Source organism: Diachasma alloeum, unplaced genomic scaffold, assembly GCF_001412515.2.
Source record: "Diachasma alloeum isolate Michigan unplaced genomic scaffold, Dall2.0 Dall_scaffold_00176, whole genome shotgun sequence".
Classification (NCBI taxonomy): Eukaryota; Metazoa; Arthropoda; class Insecta; order Hymenoptera; family Braconidae; genus Diachasma; species Diachasma alloeum.
This window is the reverse complement of record NW_021680342.1, coordinates 4,064,350-4,082,295: the sequence shown is the minus strand read 5'-3', so window position 1 is coordinate 4,082,295 and position 17,946 is coordinate 4,064,350. Positions and strand designations below refer to the sequence as shown.

Genomic DNA, 17,946 nt, shown 5'->3' with positions numbered 1-17,946 from the left:
CTGTCAATATGATTGGTATTATGTCCATTTTTCACGTTTTTGTTGTCAGTTGATTTGAATCAATATGTTATTTCACGTATACAAATTTCTATAGGATTAATACTAGGGCTGCGCACGAGATGAGATGAGATTTTGAGAAGTCCACGCATGAAAAAATTCAATGGAAAACATAGCGAATTCGCTAGGAAATTTTATTAGAATTCTATTGAAAAATTATATTTGTTTTTTGCGCCGATTCTATATACAAACAGTTAATAGATTTCGAATTTCTGTTCGAAGTTTTCTCTTAGATTTTTTCCATTAGATTTATTGGGCACAAATTTGCCAAGTTTTCTCCGCTGGATTTTGTTTTAGTTTGCATTGCAGTCCGAGTGGACAAAAACTTGGAAAATTGACGCCCAAGCATTCTTGTAGGGAAAATCTCAAGAGAAAAATTCAAACAGAAATTTGAAATCTCATGACTTTTTCGTATCGAATATCCACTAGAATCAGCACGAAAAACAAATAGAATATCTCAAGAGAATTCCAATAGAAATCCTATAGAAGCCCGATAGAATTCCTATAGAAATCCAATAGAATTTTCTAGCGAATTCGCTGTTTTCTATGGAATTTTTTCATACGTGTCTTGACTCGGTCTCGGAAAAAAATGAAAATTTCAATATCGTCTCGGTATGGTCTCGGTATTGGCCGCCATGCCATCGTCTCGTCTCATTTTGTAACGTGCTAGTCTCGGTCTCGTTTCACTATCAAAAATGTATGTCTCATTTCGGTCTTGTCTGAGTCTCCTCTCGATGTTATGTTATTCTGTTTTCACAAGAAGAGGAGACATGGTTTTTCAAGAGACAACTTTATTTCTTCAATGTTTGTCAGCGCAAGATGAGAAATCCAAATAACTCAAAACTTTTGAGACGATTTCGCTCAACATCCAATCAAAATTAAGATCCACAAAGGCACATCAACTGCAAAAGAAAAATTTCAATGAGTTCCACAACTTATTCTATTGAGATATTTTCCCGAATTGAGATCTGTTCTAGAATTTCTTCCGCTCTAATTTTCTGAGTTTTTTTTTCTCTTTTTCTTTTCGTTTCATCAAGAAAATCTCAAACAAACATGAATGTTGGCGCGCGGGAAATAAACATGTCGTGACCTCTGGATGATGACAAAGAGTGGGGGACACGAATCATAATCATACTCCGAAAACAAACCGATCAAAATAAAGCGATTTTCACACTCCACTTAACACTAAAATTTAACAATTGCAAGAGCATTCAATTTGGGATCATATTTCAGATGATATCCTTGCAACTACTACAGGGAATTGTGAATGGTCTCTGGAGTCTGTGAGGTTTGGTTAACCTGTGACTTCCGATTCTGAAGGATGGCTGGGAATTTCTGGCAAAGCTCACATCAGTAAGAATGATTTATTTCCCACGCATAATCGTGCATTTTTTAAATTGTTGAATTGAATCTTGAAACGTTGGGGATAATACTTGGGAATTGTGATTCAACAGCCAGCAGTGGCTACTGGACAAGCAAGATTTGGTTCGAGAACGCCAACACGACATCTCAATACTCACTGAAGAGGAGTATCAAAAGTTGTTCATCTTCTTTGCTAATTGTGAGTGTAACATTCAATTATTCCGTGCCCTTCAATATCGACACATTTTTCTTGACAAAAGATCCATAACTTCATTTATTTTTCCTCGATTTCCACTGGAAATTCTGCGACTTCACTGGGCGATTTTTCAACAGATCTTCGATGCAAATTAGTTGATGAATTTTTATCTTTTTATGCTATTCGGCTACGATTAAATCTTGGGAAATTCTTGAGTATGAATTTTCCAAGTTTTAAAAGTACTTTGCCCTAAAAACAACAGAAAATGCAGAGGAAAATACTTGGAAAGTTTAGGCCCAATAATTTTTATAAAAAAAGCTTGCAGAGAATGAGATCTAGAAGAATAAAAATTTGTCCACTTTTTTCTGATTTTCAAAAGTGTCAAAAATGTTTTACATAATTCTCTAACTCCTCTTGTACGTGTCATCGTATGTAATAGGGCTGTTAAAAAGCTCCTAATTTGTTACATGCAACTTGTTTTTCAGTGATACAAGTATTGGGTGAGCAATTGAAATTGAGGCAACAGGTGATAGCAACAGCAACTGTTTATTTCAAACGTTTTTACGCTCGCAACAGTCTAAAATGCATCGATCCTCTGCTCCTGGCACCCACTTCTGTATTCCTGGCGTCTAAAGTCGAAGAGTTTGGAGTCATCTCCAATACACGTCTGATCACCACCTGCCAAACTGTAGTTAAGAACAAATTCAATTATGCTTATGCCCAAGAGTTTCCATACCGAACAAATCACATTTTGGAGTGTGAGTTCTACCTGCTGGAGCATCTGGACTGCTGTTTGATAGTTTATCAACCGTACAGACCCCTCTTGACTCTGATCCAGGACGTGGGGCCTGATGATCAGTTACTGACCCTCGCCTGGAGAATTATCAACGATAGTTTGAGAACAGATGTCTGTCTTCTCTATCCCCCATATCAAATAGCCATAGGATGTTTGCAAATTGCATGTGTAATACTTCAAAAAGATCTGAAGTCATGGTTCGCTGAACTTAATGCAGACATGGAGAAAATCCAGGAGATAGCACGACACATAATAAACCTCTACGAACTGTGGAAAACTTACGACGAGAAGAAGGAGATTCAGAGTTTACTTGCCAAAATGCCAAAACCTAAGGCTGCTCCACAACGCTGACACGAGGGTGAATTTAGCCACTACGAATCGACTTGAAAAATAATTTATTATTAAATTTTTATTCTATACATTTGCTAATACGATATTTATCATTGTTTCAATCAGTTTGAGCCTTTTGAGTAACGTTTGTAGAATTCCTATTGGAGTTCTGTTAGAATAATTTGCAATTTGCATTCTGCAATTTTTTCGGACATTTTTCAATAGCTTTTTTTAGCAAAAAATCTATAGATGTGATTTTTTTGGGGATTTTATTATGAGAGACAATTAAAAATAGTGAAAAAGATTTAGACAATTTATGTTCACAAATTTCTATAAGAAAATAAAAATCTGTTCACTTTCTACTATCAAATATCTGACAAAAAATGAGGCGGTAAAGGTTCACTGTGTTTAAAAGAATTAGCGCGAAAAAACAGTAGAATTGTTCAATACAATTCTAATAGAAATTCAATGGCATGAGTTTTTCTATTCAATTTTACAAAATAAAGACTGTGGCTCCACAGCACTGATACGAGGGTGAATTCAGCCATTACAAATCGACTTGAACGACTTGAAAAATAATTTATTGATTAAATTTTTATTCTGTACATTTGAAAATACGGTATTTATCATTATTTCAGTCAGTTTGAGCCCTTCGAATAGCGTTTCCAGAATTTTTTTACATCGTCGTGACCCACTTTGGTAACAACCATAGTTCGTTTTCTGTAAACCAGAAAAATGGTTAGTTTTTACTGTCAATTGTCGATGAATAATGGTAACTTCTGCATAAATTTACCTGTCACTCTGCCAGATGAGCACCCCAATAGATAATGCATAATCTCGAAGAACGACAAAGTCAGTTTGGGACAAGAACTGACTGTACAAGACGCCTTCGCTGAATGAGAAACGATTTCTCTCATTTTCCCAGAGTTTTATTTGATCTACTATTGTTGGGGGCAGTGTCGGGGGACCAGCCTCAATCATCTTACTGTGAGCATGCTGTTGCAGATACCTATTTGGGATGATTTAGAATTATTCATTGATTTATTTTTTATCGTGAATTAAAAGACGAATCGACAATTGCTGAAAAATTACCCGACTATTTGTGCTGCAGTTATTCCACTCTTCAAGGCCTGTCGCACTGAATCTCTGGTCAATATAGACACCACCAAGTTTGGAAATCTAAAAAGAAAACAATTATTATTTTTCATTATTAAGGAACCGTGGAGTCTATCCACAGCAAAATTATTCCCGCACCCAATCTTTTTTTTGCTTTCAGACAATTAAAGGGCATTCTAAATTATTTTGTTAATAATCTTATTGGCTAGACCTTAAGACTTTCATTTGAAAAAAAAAAACAATTGGGTAAAAGAATAATTAGAATTAACCAACTCATTCTGGATAGACTTAAAGGTATGAGAGAGAATTAATGGTTATATATTTTTACCTGTACAGCATTTCGCAGAAGAGACCGAGTAATGCAACTTGAAGATTGGAATTTGTGTATGCATAGACTCTGTAATTTGTTTCTACAACTATATAGCCCTCCTTCTCGATATCCCTCACGAGTGGTTTATTCTTCCCTGTTGCTATGTTCAACGCCAATCTCGTTGGATAAAACCTACGAAAATATTAGGAAATTACAAATTAGGAATGGAATTAAACAATATATCGGATGTTCGTACCTGCCCGCCTTTCGTTTTCGCTGGTACACGAGTCCAAATTCCCTGAGATGCTGCAGAAATGTTAATAATCCTTCTGACATTCCCTCTGTGCTGTAATCTTTTCCAAGTGTGGAGAAGTTCAATTGAAACAGAAATGTTAGACACTCAACGAGATCCAGACTTCTGGCCTGAATCGTATCTAGATATTGGAGTATGAAGTACCACACCTGTTAAATATCAAATGAAATTCAGTAATAAAAATCTCATCTTTTATGAGAGAGTATTCATCATTTTTTTTTAAATCCTCAAGAATTGGAATAAAATTGAACTAGACAAACTCCATTCATTCAACTCCAACAATGTTCATAATTTTTGAATAAATGAGAAAACTTGAAAAGCCTTCTTGAATTTTCTAAAATGTATAATTTATCATTTTCTATAAAGTTCTGAAATTCTCCAGAAAATGCTGAAAATTTTCCACATTTTTCTGAATCATTTGGCTTCTAAATCAATTAACAGTGAAAATTCCATTGGAATAGAACAACAAATAACGGATGAATCAGCTGTGAAAACGACATGATAAATTACTTGGGATGCTGTGTCTAGAAGAAGAAACTGGAATCCTGCTTGTGTGATGACAGGACTACCATCTTCCTCGTCTCGTTTCATAAGGCCTGCATGAAGCAATATCCTGACAGCATCTGCTGAGATGCCTGAAACCAAGAGAATATTCCAGTCCATTCATCCCCACAACTATTATGCATCTACAGGCGTACGAAAAAATTTCATAAATAAACCTAGCGAATTCGCTAGCAGATTGCATTGAATTCCTATTGAACTTTTGATCAGTTTTTGGTCGATTCTATTGGAAAAATCAAGAGAATTTGATTTTTCTATAGATCTTCTATTGAGCTATTTTCTGTTCGTGATATTTTTTATTATTTTTTTTTCTATGTTGATCAAACCTAAAACCTTGCCAGACAATATGATCTAGGATTAGTGTTAATGACGGGTTGAGATGTTGAGAGCCTAAACTGATCTTAATTGATAATTTGTTTCTGAGTTATGAATAATTAAAAAACCGTCCAAAGTGTCCATTTACCCTACCCTCCCCTATATCTTTCTGAGGATGTCCACACTCCCCCGAGGGTTTCCACCGAATTTCCAGGTTTTTCTATGAAAAATCACTCACCCTCTTGCTGCTGAGATCCCACCATGTAATGCAGCACGCACTCCCACCTCTCCAAGGCATAAGAGTCCAGAAAAGCGATGTCCCTAGGTTTGCTATCAGTCTCCAACTGATTGGACATTGTCCAGGGTTTTCCACCCCCGAGCAGAACGATCTTCAGATTCTTCTTGAATGTAGCATTGAGGATCCAGCCTGGCAGGCCCCCAGGTATGGACGCCTCCTTCCAAATATTCAACTCATTGAGGACCTGCACAACTCGTTGATGCTCCTCGGAGTGGAGCTTGGAGCACCAGGAGGCGATGACTGCCTGGGGGACTGGCTGCTCCACAAAGAGCAGGCGCATGACGTAGTGCCTGGCGATAACAGGGAGTTCACGGAAAACAGCTAGACATATCGGTGGATTGTGATACAACTTCTCCAAGACTTCTGATGGTAGAGATTTCAAATACTCGTGGAGATCCTTGCACTGCAATCCCGTAGGACGCAGGAGATTCTGACCACTTGCTGCTGGTGTTGTCATCGTAATGGAATCACTAATTTTATTTATTATCTCTTTTCAATCAGAAGCTGAAGTGAATATTCATGTTTATCCCCGAGAGAATGGTTACTTAGGGAGGGCCTGGCTGACAGTAGCCGACAGCATGCCGCCTTCGTAATGAATAAACTGTAGCATTGCATTGATTGGAATACAACAGATACTGTGGAGTCAATGGCAGCTCGGCAATCGGTAAAGCAGAAATGCTTGAGTAAAATACCTTCAACCGCAAATATCTCTGGACCTAACGATACGATTTCAATAAATCAGAGCTCATTTTAAAGCCTAAAAAGCTACCTTTAAAATGACAGAACAATTGGGGAATTTCACTCAGCCGTTCTCGAGTTATTACAATTCAAAGGCGAACCCTTTGACTCAACTCTCCCCCACTGCGCCACTAGTTTCAAACAAAAGCATGATGGTTGCATCCGGTGTCAGCTGCACAGTTTATCCATTGTTTACATGACCAAAGTGCAGTGAATGTGACAACAATAAACTATTCATCCCTCTCCATGCGTTAGAGCCCCCTCAGTATTCAACCACCTCCACCCAAAAAAGTAGTGTACGCAATAACTCCAGTGTTTCCTCAACAATTAAAAACCTAACCTCTCAGAGATGTGCTAATCCCATGTATCTGTACCCCAAAAGTGTTGTTCCCCGATAAAACCCCTAAAAATGTATTCAGTCTGCAAGAATACCCACCCAGGCACGGGTGTGGAGCACGCGATAACCTGTTACTTCTTCAACCGTCGTGAAAAATGTCTAGTAGTGGCCGGTGCAAACGTAATCCGTGTATTCCGATTGATCCCGGATGTGGACGCCTCCAGGAAAGAAAAATTCACAGACCAACGTCCCCCAAAAATGAAGCTAGAGTGTCTCAGTCAATACACAGTGCACGGTAACATAATGTCGATGCAGGCAGTGAGCCTGATAGGATCCCAACGGGACTCCCTGCTCCTGAGTTTCCGAGATGCGAAGCTATCGGTCGTCGAGTACGACCTGGAGAACCACGACTTGAGAACAGTCTCACTGCACTACTTCGAGGAGGAGGAAATGAGAGACGGTTGGACCCATCACCACCACATTCCCATAGTCCGAGTGGATCCAGAAGGTAGATGTGCTATTATGTTAATTTATGGAAGAAAACTCGTTGTATTGCCATTCAGAAAAGACCCCACGATTGACGACAGTGATCTCATGGACATGACAAAATCCCAATCCAACAAGACCCCCATTTTATCCTCCTACATGATTGTCCTGAAGAGTCTCGAAGAGAAGATCGATAATATCATTGATCTTCAATTTTTGTACGGCTACTACGAGCCCACCCTGTTGATTCTCTACGAACCAGTGAAGACGTTCGCTGGTCGTATAGCTGTTAGACAAGACACTTGTGCGATGGTAGCAATATCCCTTAATATCCAGCAGAAGGTCCACCCGATAATCTGGTCGGTGTCGAACTTGCCATTTGACTGTTACCAAGCAGTCCCGGTTAAGAAGCCACTGGGTGGAACCCTGATAATGGCTGTGAATTCCCTGATCTATCTGAACCAAAGTATTCCCCCCTACGGGGTCTCCCTGAACAGCCTCGCCGAGACGAGCACAAATTTCCCTCTGAAAGCCCAAGAAGGCGTGAAGATGAGCCTCGAGGGTTCCCAGGTGTCCTTCATCTCCCCAGACCGTCTTGTTATTTCGTTGAAAACTGGCGAGCTCTATGTGCTGTCTCTATTCGCTGACAGCATGAGGTCGGTGAGGGGATTTCACTTTGATAAAGCAGCAGCCAGTGTCCTCACTTCCTGCATGTGCCTTTGTGAGGAGAATTACCTCTTCCTAGGGTCTCGTTTGGGCAATTCTCTGCTGCTACGTTTCACTGAGAAGGAACCAGACGAGGGACAATTATCGTCTGATGTTCAGATTATTTCGGATGATCTGGGGAATGACACAGGGGAAACACCCGCGAAGAAGGTGAAGCAGGATTATCTCGGGGACTGGATGGCTTCCGATGTCCTCGAGATCAAGGACTCGGAGGAATTGGAGGTCTATGGGAGCGAAACCCAGACCTCAATGCAAATAACTTCGTACATCTTCGAGGTGTGCGACAGTTTACTGAATATCGGCCCTTGTGGCAACATCTCAATGGGAGAGCCAGCGTTTTTGTCGGAGGAGTTCTCCCACAATGTTGATCCTGATGTGGAGCTCGTGACGACTTCTGGGTATGGGAAGAATGGAGCTCTTTGCGTTCTCCAACGCTCCATTCGTCCACAGATCGTCACGACTTTCGAGCTTCCTGGGTGTGAGGACATGTGGACTGTGATCGGCGCACCGGGAATAGATCCCCAGGGAAGGGACGAAGCCAATCATGCGTTCTTGATTCTCAGTCACGAAGACTCGACCATGATCCTGCAGACGGGGCAGGAGATCAATGAAGTCGAGAACAGTGGCTTTGGCACCCAAGGGAGAACGATATTCGCTGGAAATCTCGGCGCCAACCGATTCATCGTTCAAATAACCCAAATAAGCGTGAGGCTTCTTCAAGGCTCTGAGCAAATTCAGAATATCCCAATGGATCTAGGTTGTCCGATTGTCTACGCCAGTTGTGCGGATCCATACGTGGTTATTCTTGCAGAGGATGGCCAGGTGGTTCTGCTGACCCTCAAGGAGACCCGTGGCTCCCTTCGGCTGCATGCCCAGCAGGCCAATCTCCTCTTTCGTCCGCAGATCGAGACCCTCTGCGCTTATCGAGATCTCAGTGGCCTCTTCGTCAGTAATATTCCAGAGGAAACGGACGACGAGCCCCTGGAGGACGACAAAAACATGGACGAGCAGGCAACAACTAATAATATTGACAATGAGGACGATCTGCTATATGGCGATGGCACTGCCTTTCAGATGCCAGCTATTCCAGTTGAGCCTCAGCCGAGGGCCCCAGAGGAAGCCCCCAAGAAGCACTCCTGGTGGCAGAAGCATCTCCAAGACATAAAGCCGACTTACTGGCTGTTGGTTTATCGTGACAATGGAACATTGGAGATCTACTCCCTTCCTGATCTCAAGTTGTCGTACTTAATACGAAACTTTGGCTTCGGCCAGCATGTGCTGCACGACAGCATGGAATCAACGACCCTCCACTCGGCCACGACCACTGAATTACCAAATCCAGAGATGCAGGTTCGAGAGATCCTGATGGTTGCTCTCGGTCATCATGGAAGCAGACCAATTCTCCTAGTACGTCTCGACAATGAATTGCAGATCTACCAGGCCTACAGGTATCCAAAGGGAAATCTCAAACTGAGGCTCAAGAAGCTGGAGCATGGGATCATTTATGGGCAGGCGAGACCACAACCGAAAGAGGAGGACACTCCACACATGAATCAGACACGTGTCTCCATGATGAGGTACTTCAGCAATATCGCTGGGTACAACGGGGTCTTCATCTGTGGAGATTATCCCCACTGGATTTTCTTGACCAGTCGTGGCGAGCTCAGGACCCATCCCATGGGGATAGACGGGCCCATCGGTTCCTTCACACCTTTTAACAACGTCAATTGTCCTCAGGGGTTTCTGTACTTCAATCGAAAGGAGGAACTCAGGATCTGTGTTGTACCTACGCATCTGTCGTACGATGCTCCTTGGCCTGTGAGGAAGGTCCCTCTGCGGTGCACACCACATTTCGTCACGTATCACGTCGAAAGTAAGACTTATTGCGTTATTATGAGCACCTCGGAACCGTTGAAGAGTTATTACAGGTTCAATGGGGAGGACAAAGAGTTCACTGAGGAGGAGAGGCCTGAGAGGTTTCTCTATCCCACGCAGGAGCAGTTCAGTATTGTCCTGTTTTCACCTGTTTCCTGGGAGACCATTCCCAATACTAGGATTGATTTGGATCAGTGGGAGCATGTGACGTGTCTGAAGAATGTTTCGTTGGCGTACGAGGGGACTAGATCGGGGCTCAAGGGGTACATCGTTCTTGGGACTAATTACAATTATGGGGAGGATATTACCAGTAGAGGACGAATCATGATTTTTGATATCATTGAGGTTGTTCCTGAGCCTGGGCAGCCCCTCACCAAGAACAGGTTCAAGCAGATTTATGCGAAGGAGCAGAAAGGCCCGATTACAGCAATCACTCAGGTCTCGGGTTTTCTGGTTTCTGCTGTCGGTCAGAAAATTTATATCTGGCAACTCAAGGATAATGACCTTGTCGGGGTTGCTTTCATTGATACGCAGATATATATTCATCAGATGCTCAGCATCAAGAGTCTCATTCTTGTTGCTGATGTCTACAAATCGATTAGTCTACTGCGTTTTCAAGAGGAGTACAGGACTCTGTCGCTTGTCAGCAGGGACTTTCGTCCAGCTGAGGTCTATACGATAGAGTATTTGATTGATAACTCCAATCTGGGGTTCTTGGTCGCTGATGGAGAGAGCAATCTGGTACTGTTCATGTACCAGCCTGAGTCCAGGGAGAGCTCGGGGGGACAGAAACTTATCAGGAAAGCTGATTTTCATCTTGGACAGAAGGTCAATACTTTCTTCAGGATTAAAGCTAAGGTCAGCGATCCTGGGAATGGGAAGAGATGCTTCTCGGGAGCTGATAAGAGACATGTTACGATGTTTGGTGAGTAGTTGAGCACGGAATTTGTATTTCCACATATAAAAAATTTTATATGAATTCGGTAGAAAATTCTATAGATTTTTATTGAAATTCTATTTTTTTTGCCTGATACTAGTGAAAAATTCCACAGCTTCACTGCGCATTTTTCTATATAAACTGGCAAATAAAAACTCTTTACTTTTTCTATTGAGACATTTTGTCTGGAAATTCGACATGAATTTTCCGGGTTTTTTCACTGTATTTCTCTTCTTTTTATCAGAAAAGTCAAACAAAAAATTTGGGAAAAAGGGAATTTTCTAGCGAATTCGCTCATTTTTTCTATAGAATTTCTTCATTTGTGTTGATGTGTCTCACTCCCTTTTTTGTGATGGTTTTCAGCTACGCTGGATGGGAGCCTTGGTTACATTCTACCAGTACCTGAGAAAACCTACAGGAGACTTCTTATGCTGCAGAATGTTCTGGTTACTCATATCTCTCATATGGCTGGATTGAATCCGAAAGCTTACAGGTCAGTTGAATTTTCATTAGTGTAGGAAATGGTTGACTGGGCTGTTTTAGGAACTTTCTTTTGATAGATGGAAAATTGAATAGAAAAAGTCTATTGATTTGTTGTCGATGAAATTTGTCAATAGATATTCAATGGAAAAAAATGAATAGTTGTTGATTTTTTAATACAATTTATTCTGGGAGATGAATCTTCTTTGATTCTATAATGAAGAAAACGATATCCTTCGTCAGATTAATAGCAAATCTATCGACTTTTTTCTATCAAGTATTCTTCATTCAATTTTTCATTGAATTTAATCATGAAGAAGAAAATGAAGAAGAAAAAATATGTTTCAATTTTCATATTCAGCCATAAAAAAACCTACGTAAAATTTTTCTTTTTTTGCTTTTTATAATTTATGTTCTTACAAATACTATTTTCCATTTCAGAACTTACAAGAGCCACGTTCGAATGCAGGGTAACCCAGCTCGTGGAATAATCGATGGTGACTTGGTTTGGAAGTACCTGCATTTGCCAAATAACGAAAAAGCTGACATAGCCAAGAAAATTGGTACTCGAGTTCAAGAAATAATTGAGGATATCGTTGAGATTGATCGCCAAACCGCCCATTTCTAGTTCTCCCAATAAATTATTTTGTCTATTGATGTACATATTTGAATGACAGTAAAATGCGTGGATACAATTTTCTAAACCATTCGATTGTTTTTTCTCCTTCAATTTTATTCAGCAATGTTTCCTCTCTAGGAGTAGGGTTCGTTTCTCCTCTTGATGATTCAGATTAAGTACGAGTGATCGTAGATCTGAATGATTCATTCTTTCCTGCTGCTGTTTCCTTCTATTTCTATGAAATTGCTGAAATCACTGATCCTGATTTTTTATCCCTGTTGATCAAATTTTTACGAAATTGTTAGTGGGAGGTAAAATATAAAAATGAGTATAAGTACATCGGAAATACCCCGTCTCGCCAAGAAATCGAGGATCCGTACGTCGCGTGGTAATGTATTGATTTAACAATAATTCCCTCAGTAGAACACAAACTGTTGGCACAAGAGTTCGTAAAGAGACTACTCTACCTATTATTCGGTAAACAATAGTCAATTTTATTAATCAACTTATAATGTTTGATCATTCAGTGTCAGGATCACTCGAGCCTTCACTCCTCGAAAAGAGAATATCCGATGCCTTTGATGTATTTGACAATGCGAGAAGCCACGAAGTGGATGTGAGGGAGTTGGGAACAATCATCAGGTCCCTCGGTAAATGAAATCAATCACTGTTGCGCGAATTATGGCAAAGGGAGAATATTTATTCAATGTTTTAATGGAAATACGTAGGATGCGTTATGAGTGAAGCTGAACTGCAGGAAATTCAGGTGCAGGTAGAGGACGTCGAGAATAACTGCGTGACGCAGGAGAGATTCGTCGAGTACATGTCGAAAGCCATTTGCGAGCAAAAGTAAATCAACAGCGATTGGGAAAAGAATTTATTAAAAACTCAACGCACTCTCTAGAAAATTCTATTGCATTTCTAGGAATTTCAGGACAGAGATTTCTAATATTAGTAGCGAAGTGGTAAAACGGTTTAAGGATGTACTACACCCTTTCGGCCAAAATTCACGTTTTTTTCATTTTTCTGGCAAATTATTGATTAAATTGACGCGAAATAATATACCATTTTTGCGGTTTATCATTATTGACTGACTCACGAAGTTTCATGGTAGTGCAATCATTTTCCTGCATTTTTTCTAAAGTTTTGTGCATTTTCGAAAAGTTTAAAAATAAACGCAGGAAAATGATTGCACGATCATGAAATTTCGTGAGTCATTAAGTAATGATAAAACGCAAAAACGGTATATTTCTTCGGGTCAATCCGATCAACAATTTACCAGAAAAATTCAAAAAACGTGAATTTTGGCGAAAAGGGTCATTAAGTGGACTTATCTCTCAGTTGAGTGTTTCAGAAATATTTCCGAATCTACGGAAGATAGCGAAATTGTCGTAATGACATTTGTTGTAGCTCTCAATCGGCTCTACAAAAACGGTTATAACAAAAATTTTGATATTTCCCTTAGATTCCGAGATATTCATTGAGAACTGGTCAATAGTCAAAATTGACTTGCACCGTTTTACGACTTCGCTACTGAGATAAAGAATCAGTAATTTTTTCAATGGATAAAAATCCATCGGGTCTTTTCTATGATATATTTTCTATTGAACATTTCGATTTTGAAAAGTTCACAGATTTCTATCAATTTTTCAATATCTTAGATTCAAGCCGGCGGACCCAGAAGATCTCTTGCGAGCTTTTCAGTTTCTAGACCCAGAGAATAATGGATACATAATGCGGGCTGACATGGAAAAAGCGATGATGGAGATAGGTGAGCCATTCACCAAGGAAGAGATAGACGAGATGATGTCGGTGGCGTGCGATCCAATAACTAATAAAATCAACTACGAGCATTACATAAATCTGCTGATAGTAAGTTTAAAACTTGTGTCCCTTTTCCCTCTCCCACTTGTCCGAGTTTTCCAGCCCAAAATTCCCAAAGAGGCCAATGTTTATTCAATTTACGAGGCTATAGAGGCTGCGAGAATCGCCGCTGCGCCGAAAAAAAATATCTTCTTCAAAGACTTGATGTGATTAGGAAAATATCCTCCAAAGTTTAATTGATAGTTTTCCAAGTATAAAAAAATATAAGGTAGATATGATAGTATTATTATTTCATGGACGTAAAAATTTGATAGAAAGTCCTTGCGCTTTCTATAAGAAACTCTATCGGAGTCCTATTAAAAAACTCTATTTGTTTTTGCACTAATTTATTGAAAGTTATGTAACTTTTATGTGCCTTTTACAATAGATGTTTGTTCGTAGAAAAAGTATATAAATGTTGATTATTCCATATAACTCAGTCTATTCGGATTATTTCTATGGGAACACTTGAACAAGAATTTTCCAAGTTTTTTTCTTAATTTTTATTATGAGAAACAAATAAAAATACTACGGAAAATTCTTCGAGAATTTGTAGTCAAGAATTTCTGTAGAAAAATCATATTCTATTGACTTTTTTCTATCAAATATCCCTTAAACAAAATGACAGGGTAAAATTGCAATCTTCAATAAAAGTTGTCCAAAAAAAAATAGAATTTTTCAATAGAATTACGACAGAACTTCAATTGAATTTCTTAAAGGCACCCCTAGGATTTTCTATTGAATTTTTTCGTAGGTGTTTGTATAAAAAGATTATCAAATGTATAAAGAATTAGATATTGCACAGTTTTCGATCCATTTCAGTTCGCGAGAAAATATACCCCTGTTCCCTCGATACCATTTACAATTTGGAAAACGACGGACGTTCCCCTTTGCTGGCTATCGCGACAGCAGCCTTCACGAAGTCCTCACTCTGCAGCATCGCTTGATTCAAATTTCTCTGAAAATAAATACAAAATCAAGTTGACGAGTTTGACTTCAATTTTAGGTGGACTAATTGTGATGATGCTCACAACGTAATCGAGGCCCTCTTGAACAGTGTGATCACTTGAGTAAACTAATGTTTTCTTGGTATTCTGCACTGCAACTGGACTTTTCTGGGAGATCTCTTCCGCAAGCTTGAGGGTCTCTGTCCATAAACTAGTGAACAAAAGATTTGACATTTCAAGAAAATTCAATCGGAAAACCTTGCGCTGTCTCCAAGAAATTGAAATTTCATTGAATACCATTGAAATTTCATCCTCAATTCTATTCTATTTTTTCCGTTTATTTATATTTCATAGATTTTTTTTAATCAATGGATTTTTTCTTGTCGTTTTCTATTTGTCTCATCACGTTTTTTCCCATCTCAGGACAGATTTCAAATGGTCAGCGCTAGATTTCAATTTTTTTACTCAAACAAGACTTCTTTGATAAAAAAAATTCAGCAGTGAAGTGATAAAAGGAGATAAGTCAATTTTGACTGACCAGTTTTCAATTGATATCTCGGAATCTAAAAGAGATAGTGAAATTTTTGTTATAACCTTTTTTGTGGAGCCGATTGAGTGCTACAACAAATGCAATTACGAAAATTTCGCCACCTCCCTTAGATTCCGAGATATTGATTGAAAACTGGTCAATAGTCAAAATTGACTTGGCTCCTTTTACCACTTCGCTACTGAATTGGTTTTTCTTTCAGTGTACAAATCCTGTTGGTATTTTCTCTGCGAACTCATGGGAATTAATTTTATTCATAAAATTCAATAGAAATTAAATAACATTTTGGAGAACAGCACTAGGTCTTTCAATTAAATTTGAAGATATCCCACAATTCATTCAGTAGGGGAAAAATTATGCTACCTCTCGTCATCCTGGAATAGCCTACTGACGAAGCCACACTGTAATGCCTCGTCAGCCTGCATTTTCCGGCCGGTGAAAGCAATTTCCCTGACTAAACTAGAGGAACCAATGTTCTTGGGGAACCACTGCAACGCGCCGACATCGGCTGCCATTCCCAAATCGACTTCTTTCAGGGTGAACCAAGCATTGGTCGAACAATACCGAATGTCAGCACCGCAGACCATGTTGAAGCCACCACCTATGCAAAGGCCATGTATTGCAGCAATCACCGGCTTCCGACACTGCAAATTACTTCAAAATAGTTATCAATAGTTATCAAAATAGTTATCAATAGAGATAACTATTTTGATCGCGAACGGTGTGGGAAAAGATTATTTGTAGTAATCAATATACTTTTTCGATTGAAAATAATGCATCTTGGTAGAGTTTTATTCGCTTCTCCAGTAGTCTAGCCTTGCGCGCAACATCTTCATGTTGTGCGACTTCTTGTCCTAAAATTATAGCTTCTTGCACATCTAGTCCTGCGCAGAATGCCTTGCCCGCTCCTGTGAGCATGACCACTCGACAATCGTCGGAATCATCGAGCATTTTGAAACATTCGCCGATTTCCCTATGAAGCAGGGGATTTAATCGTTATGATCTTTCTGTTGTGGCGAGGGGATGTATAATCGCTCACGGAATCAAACACTCGAAATGTTTACGGAAAAAGCTAGGGAATCGGCGAAAAAATTCTATTGAAGTTCTATTGAATTTCTATTGTTTTTTAAGATTGAAGAGACGTACACTGCGGGGGAAAATGGTATATTTCGTTACGAGTGCGTTAGAGTTTTTTGGCTTGTGGGAGGTTTATAGCACGTGCCGAAGGCGAGTGATAGAATCCCACGAGCCAAAAAACACTTTTCCCACGAGTATCGAACGATATTTTTCATCACAATGTGTGGAAAAGGGACGTTTAGGCACGCGAAGCGTGTATTTTAGTTTAGTATTTTAGTATTTTTTAATAGTATTTTTCCGGGCTGCTGTGATGGGGTTTTTTACTCGTGTGGCGTTGGCGTCCGAGCCGAAGGCGGGGACTGGCCAATCACACGAGTAAAAAAACCCCATCGCAACAGCCCAGGAACAATATTTTTCTGTAGTGATTTTCAAGTTTTCGAGTTTGGGAAGTATGTAATACCAATTCCCAGACGAGAAATCGTGAGAAGCAGTACAGAAAAGTTATTTTTTCGCACAGCGTGATGAAAATTAAATTTCGTGGACAGTTCATTACTAATTTTCAGGACAGTGAGATTGAATGCAAAAAATAAAAACGTAAAGTCCAATCTCCCATTATCTTCTAACCATAATAAAATCATACTCACATCCACATCGCATTATTCAATGCATTCATTTTATTCGGTCTGTTGAGTTGAACTTTGTACACAAACTCATTGGGACTCGATACCGATATAGTATCAAAATTGAAGGAAGACATTGCGGAAATATTTCTAAAATTCTGAAGAGCTAAAATCAAAATAACGCATCTCACCGTAAATATTGTGAATTTTATTTTTATGAAATAAAATTCACAATATCTTATTTATTTATTTATTTATTTTTTAGGTACATCCCGTGGTCTGTTATCTCTTACGTTTAATGACTTTTAAGAGCGATCTGCCGATTCCAATGGATGGATACATTTTACCCTCGTAATTTTCGAAATTCTTATTATGCACGATTTCTTGTTCGAAAAAAATAATTTTTTGAGATAATATTCAACTTCTAATGATGAAGCAGAATCCAGTTATTATGTGAAGTTTGATGGCTACAGCTGTTTAGGACAGAGAGTTCACTGTGATTCTTTCGGCAAAATTGCCAAATTGTAATCTAGCTGTTGAAATTGGAGAGTTTTCCGGCCAATTCGCGAACTAATGGCACCAGCTGGTCACCAACTTTTCAATGGATCAGACAAAAACGTCATACATCTGACTATCTTTGTTGAATGCTTTGGCAAATGGAGGGGGTGACGCTCTGCTGCCATCTCTTTCAGCTTTATAAAAATTAACTAATTAGGGGCACCCCCCCCCCCAATCATCACCTCGCCACCATGGCATTATATTATTATCATTAACTAGACTGCCACTATTTTACCAATAATAAATTCGAGTGCACAGATGAATCGAAATATTTTACATTTTCGAATCGGTCACTGGAGTTTAGCTGTAGAACTGGAGAAATGTGGCCTCAAGCCACTTTTCCCCACACGTGATACTCCCACTCCACCAATGCCCATTTACATTCACTTCCCCACCCCTGAAACCCAAACCCACTCTTTCCTCATTCACATTCAATCACCAATAACTCCAGATTGGTAGAGTGAAATTCAAAATTTTCTTTC

The 17,946-nt window shown here is 39.4% G+C and overlaps 5 protein-coding genes across 9 annotated transcripts; 3 read left to right on the top strand and 2 right to left on the bottom strand.

Annotated features, from left to right (window-relative positions):
- Positions 1-1,166: 1,166 nt before the first annotated feature.
- LOC107037071 (cyclin-C) lies at positions 1,167-3,103 on the top strand. Its single transcript, XM_015255442.1, has 3 exons — positions 1,167-1,410; positions 1,512-1,618; positions 2,101-3,103. The coding sequence occupies exons 1-3, from the start codon at positions 1,379-1,381 to the stop codon at positions 2,760-2,762; spliced, it is 801 nt and encodes a 266-aa protein (XP_015110928.1). The 5' UTR covers positions 1,167-1,378; the 3' UTR covers positions 2,763-3,103.
- A 104-nt stretch (positions 3,104-3,207) lies between these two features.
- LOC107036984 (general transcription factor IIH subunit 4) lies at positions 3,208-6,233 on the bottom strand. The gene is made up of 7 exons (XM_015255322.2): positions 5,595-6,233; positions 4,991-5,115; positions 4,424-4,629; positions 4,186-4,359; positions 3,834-3,920; positions 3,535-3,750; positions 3,208-3,461 (listed from the first exon to the last, which is right to left on the bottom strand). The coding sequence occupies exons 1-7, from the start codon at positions 6,109-6,111 to the stop codon at positions 3,380-3,382; spliced, it is 1,407 nt and encodes a 468-aa protein (XP_015110808.1). The 5' UTR covers positions 6,112-6,233; the 3' UTR covers positions 3,208-3,379.
- A 320-nt stretch (positions 6,234-6,553) lies between these two features.
- Positions 6,554-11,928, top strand: LOC107048658 (cleavage and polyadenylation specificity factor subunit 1). The gene is made up of 3 exons (XM_015271964.1): positions 6,554-10,741; positions 11,117-11,246; positions 11,675-11,928. The coding sequence occupies exons 1-3, from the start codon at positions 6,802-6,804 to the stop codon at positions 11,859-11,861; spliced, it is 4,257 nt and encodes a 1,418-aa protein (XP_015127450.1). The 5' UTR covers positions 6,554-6,801; the 3' UTR covers positions 11,862-11,928.
- A 357-nt stretch (positions 11,929-12,285) lies between these two features.
- LOC107048696 (dynein regulatory complex protein 8) lies at positions 12,286-15,008 on the top strand. Of its 3 annotated transcripts, none has more exons than XM_015272032.2 (4): positions 12,286-12,297; positions 12,380-12,502; positions 12,581-12,701; positions 13,514-13,919. In XM_015272032.2, coding segments are annotated over exons 1-4 (618 nt in total). In that variant the 5' UTR covers positions 12,286-12,296; the 3' UTR covers positions 13,887-13,919. The 3 variants fall into 3 exon arrangements, with proteins under 3 accessions (XP_015127518.1, XP_015127527.1, XP_015127508.1); XM_015272041.2 differs by adding an exon at positions 14,722-15,008 and having other exon boundaries at positions 12,291-12,502; positions 13,514-13,724; XM_015272022.2 differs by having other exon boundaries at positions 12,291-12,502.
- On the bottom strand, positions 13,878-17,812 carry LOC107048681 (delta(3,5)-Delta(2,4)-dienoyl-CoA isomerase, mitochondrial). Of its 3 annotated transcripts, none has more exons than XM_015272001.1 (6): positions 17,700-17,812; positions 16,931-17,072; positions 15,966-16,182; positions 15,573-15,853; positions 14,747-14,873; positions 13,878-14,673 (listed from the first exon to the last, which is right to left on the bottom strand). In XM_015272001.1, the coding sequence occupies exons 2-6, from the start codon at positions 17,041-17,043 to the stop codon at positions 14,575-14,577; spliced, it is 837 nt and encodes a 278-aa protein (XP_015127487.1). In that variant the 5' UTR covers positions 17,044-17,072; positions 17,700-17,812; the 3' UTR covers positions 13,878-14,574. The 3 variants fall into 3 exon arrangements, with proteins under 3 accessions (XP_015127487.1, XP_015127480.1, XP_015127496.1); XM_015271994.2 differs by lacking the exon at positions 17,700-17,812 and adding an exon at positions 17,200-17,562; XM_015272010.2 differs by lacking the exons at positions 15,966-16,182; positions 17,700-17,812 and adding an exon at positions 17,200-17,562 and having other exon boundaries at positions 15,573-15,863.
- Positions 17,813-17,946: the final 134 nt, after the last annotated feature.

Excerpts from the sequence above, each read along its gene's own strand:
- LOC107036984 (XM_015255322.2), bottom strand. The coding sequence starts at position 6,111 with ATGACAACACCAGCAGCAAGTGGTCAGAATCTCCTGCGTCCTACGGGA. Across the intron at positions 5,116-5,594 it reads GGGATCTCAGCAGCAAGAGG|GCATCTCAGCAGATGCTGTC; the intron begins GTGAGTGATTTT and ends TCTTGGTTTCAG. Across the intron at positions 3,921-4,185 it reads TTCTGCGAAATGCTGTACAG|ATTTCCAAACTTGGTGGTGT; the intron begins GTAAAAATATAT and ends TTTTCTTTTTAG.
- LOC107037071 (XM_015255442.1), top strand. The coding sequence starts at position 1,379 with ATGGCTGGGAATTTCTGGCAAAGCTCACATCA. Across the intron at positions 1,411-1,511 it reads TTCTGGCAAAGCTCACATCA|CCAGCAGTGGCTACTGGACA; the intron begins GTAAGAATGATT and ends GTGATTCAACAG. Across the intron at positions 1,619-2,100 it reads GTTCATCTTCTTTGCTAATT|TGATACAAGTATTGGGTGAG; the intron begins GTGAGTGTAACA and ends CTTGTTTTTCAG.
- LOC107048658 (XM_015271964.1), top strand. The coding sequence starts at position 6,802 with ATGTATTCAGTCTGCAAGAATACCCACCCAGGCACGGGTGTGGAGCAC. Across the intron at positions 10,742-11,116 it reads GAGACATGTTACGATGTTTG|CTACGCTGGATGGGAGCCTT; the intron begins GTGAGTAGTTGA and ends GATGGTTTTCAG. Across the intron at positions 11,247-11,674 it reads TTGAATCCGAAAGCTTACAG|AACTTACAAGAGCCACGTTC; the intron begins GTCAGTTGAATT and ends TTTCCATTTCAG.
- LOC107048681 (XM_015271994.2), bottom strand. The coding sequence starts at position 17,248 with ATGTATCCATCCATTGGAATCGGCAGATCGCTCTTAAAAGTCATTAAA. Across the intron at positions 16,183-16,930 it reads TTGAATAATGCGATGTGGAT|GGAAATCGGCGAATGTTTCA; the intron begins GTGAGTATGATT and ends CCTGCTTCATAG. Across the intron at positions 14,674-14,746 it reads AAGAGGGCCTCGATTACGTT|AGAAATTTGAATCAAGCGAT; the intron begins GTGAGCATCATC and ends ATTTATTTTCAG.
- LOC107048696 (XM_015272022.2), top strand. The coding sequence starts at position 12,364 with ATGTTTGATCATTCAGTGTCAGGATCACTCGAGCCTTCACTCCTCGAA. Across the intron at positions 12,503-12,580 it reads AACAATCATCAGGTCCCTCG|GATGCGTTATGAGTGAAGCT; the intron begins GTAAATGAAATC and ends GGAAATACGTAG. Across the intron at positions 12,702-13,513 it reads AAAGCCATTTGCGAGCAAAA|ATTCAAGCCGGCGGACCCAG; the intron begins GTAAATCAACAG and ends TCAATATCTTAG.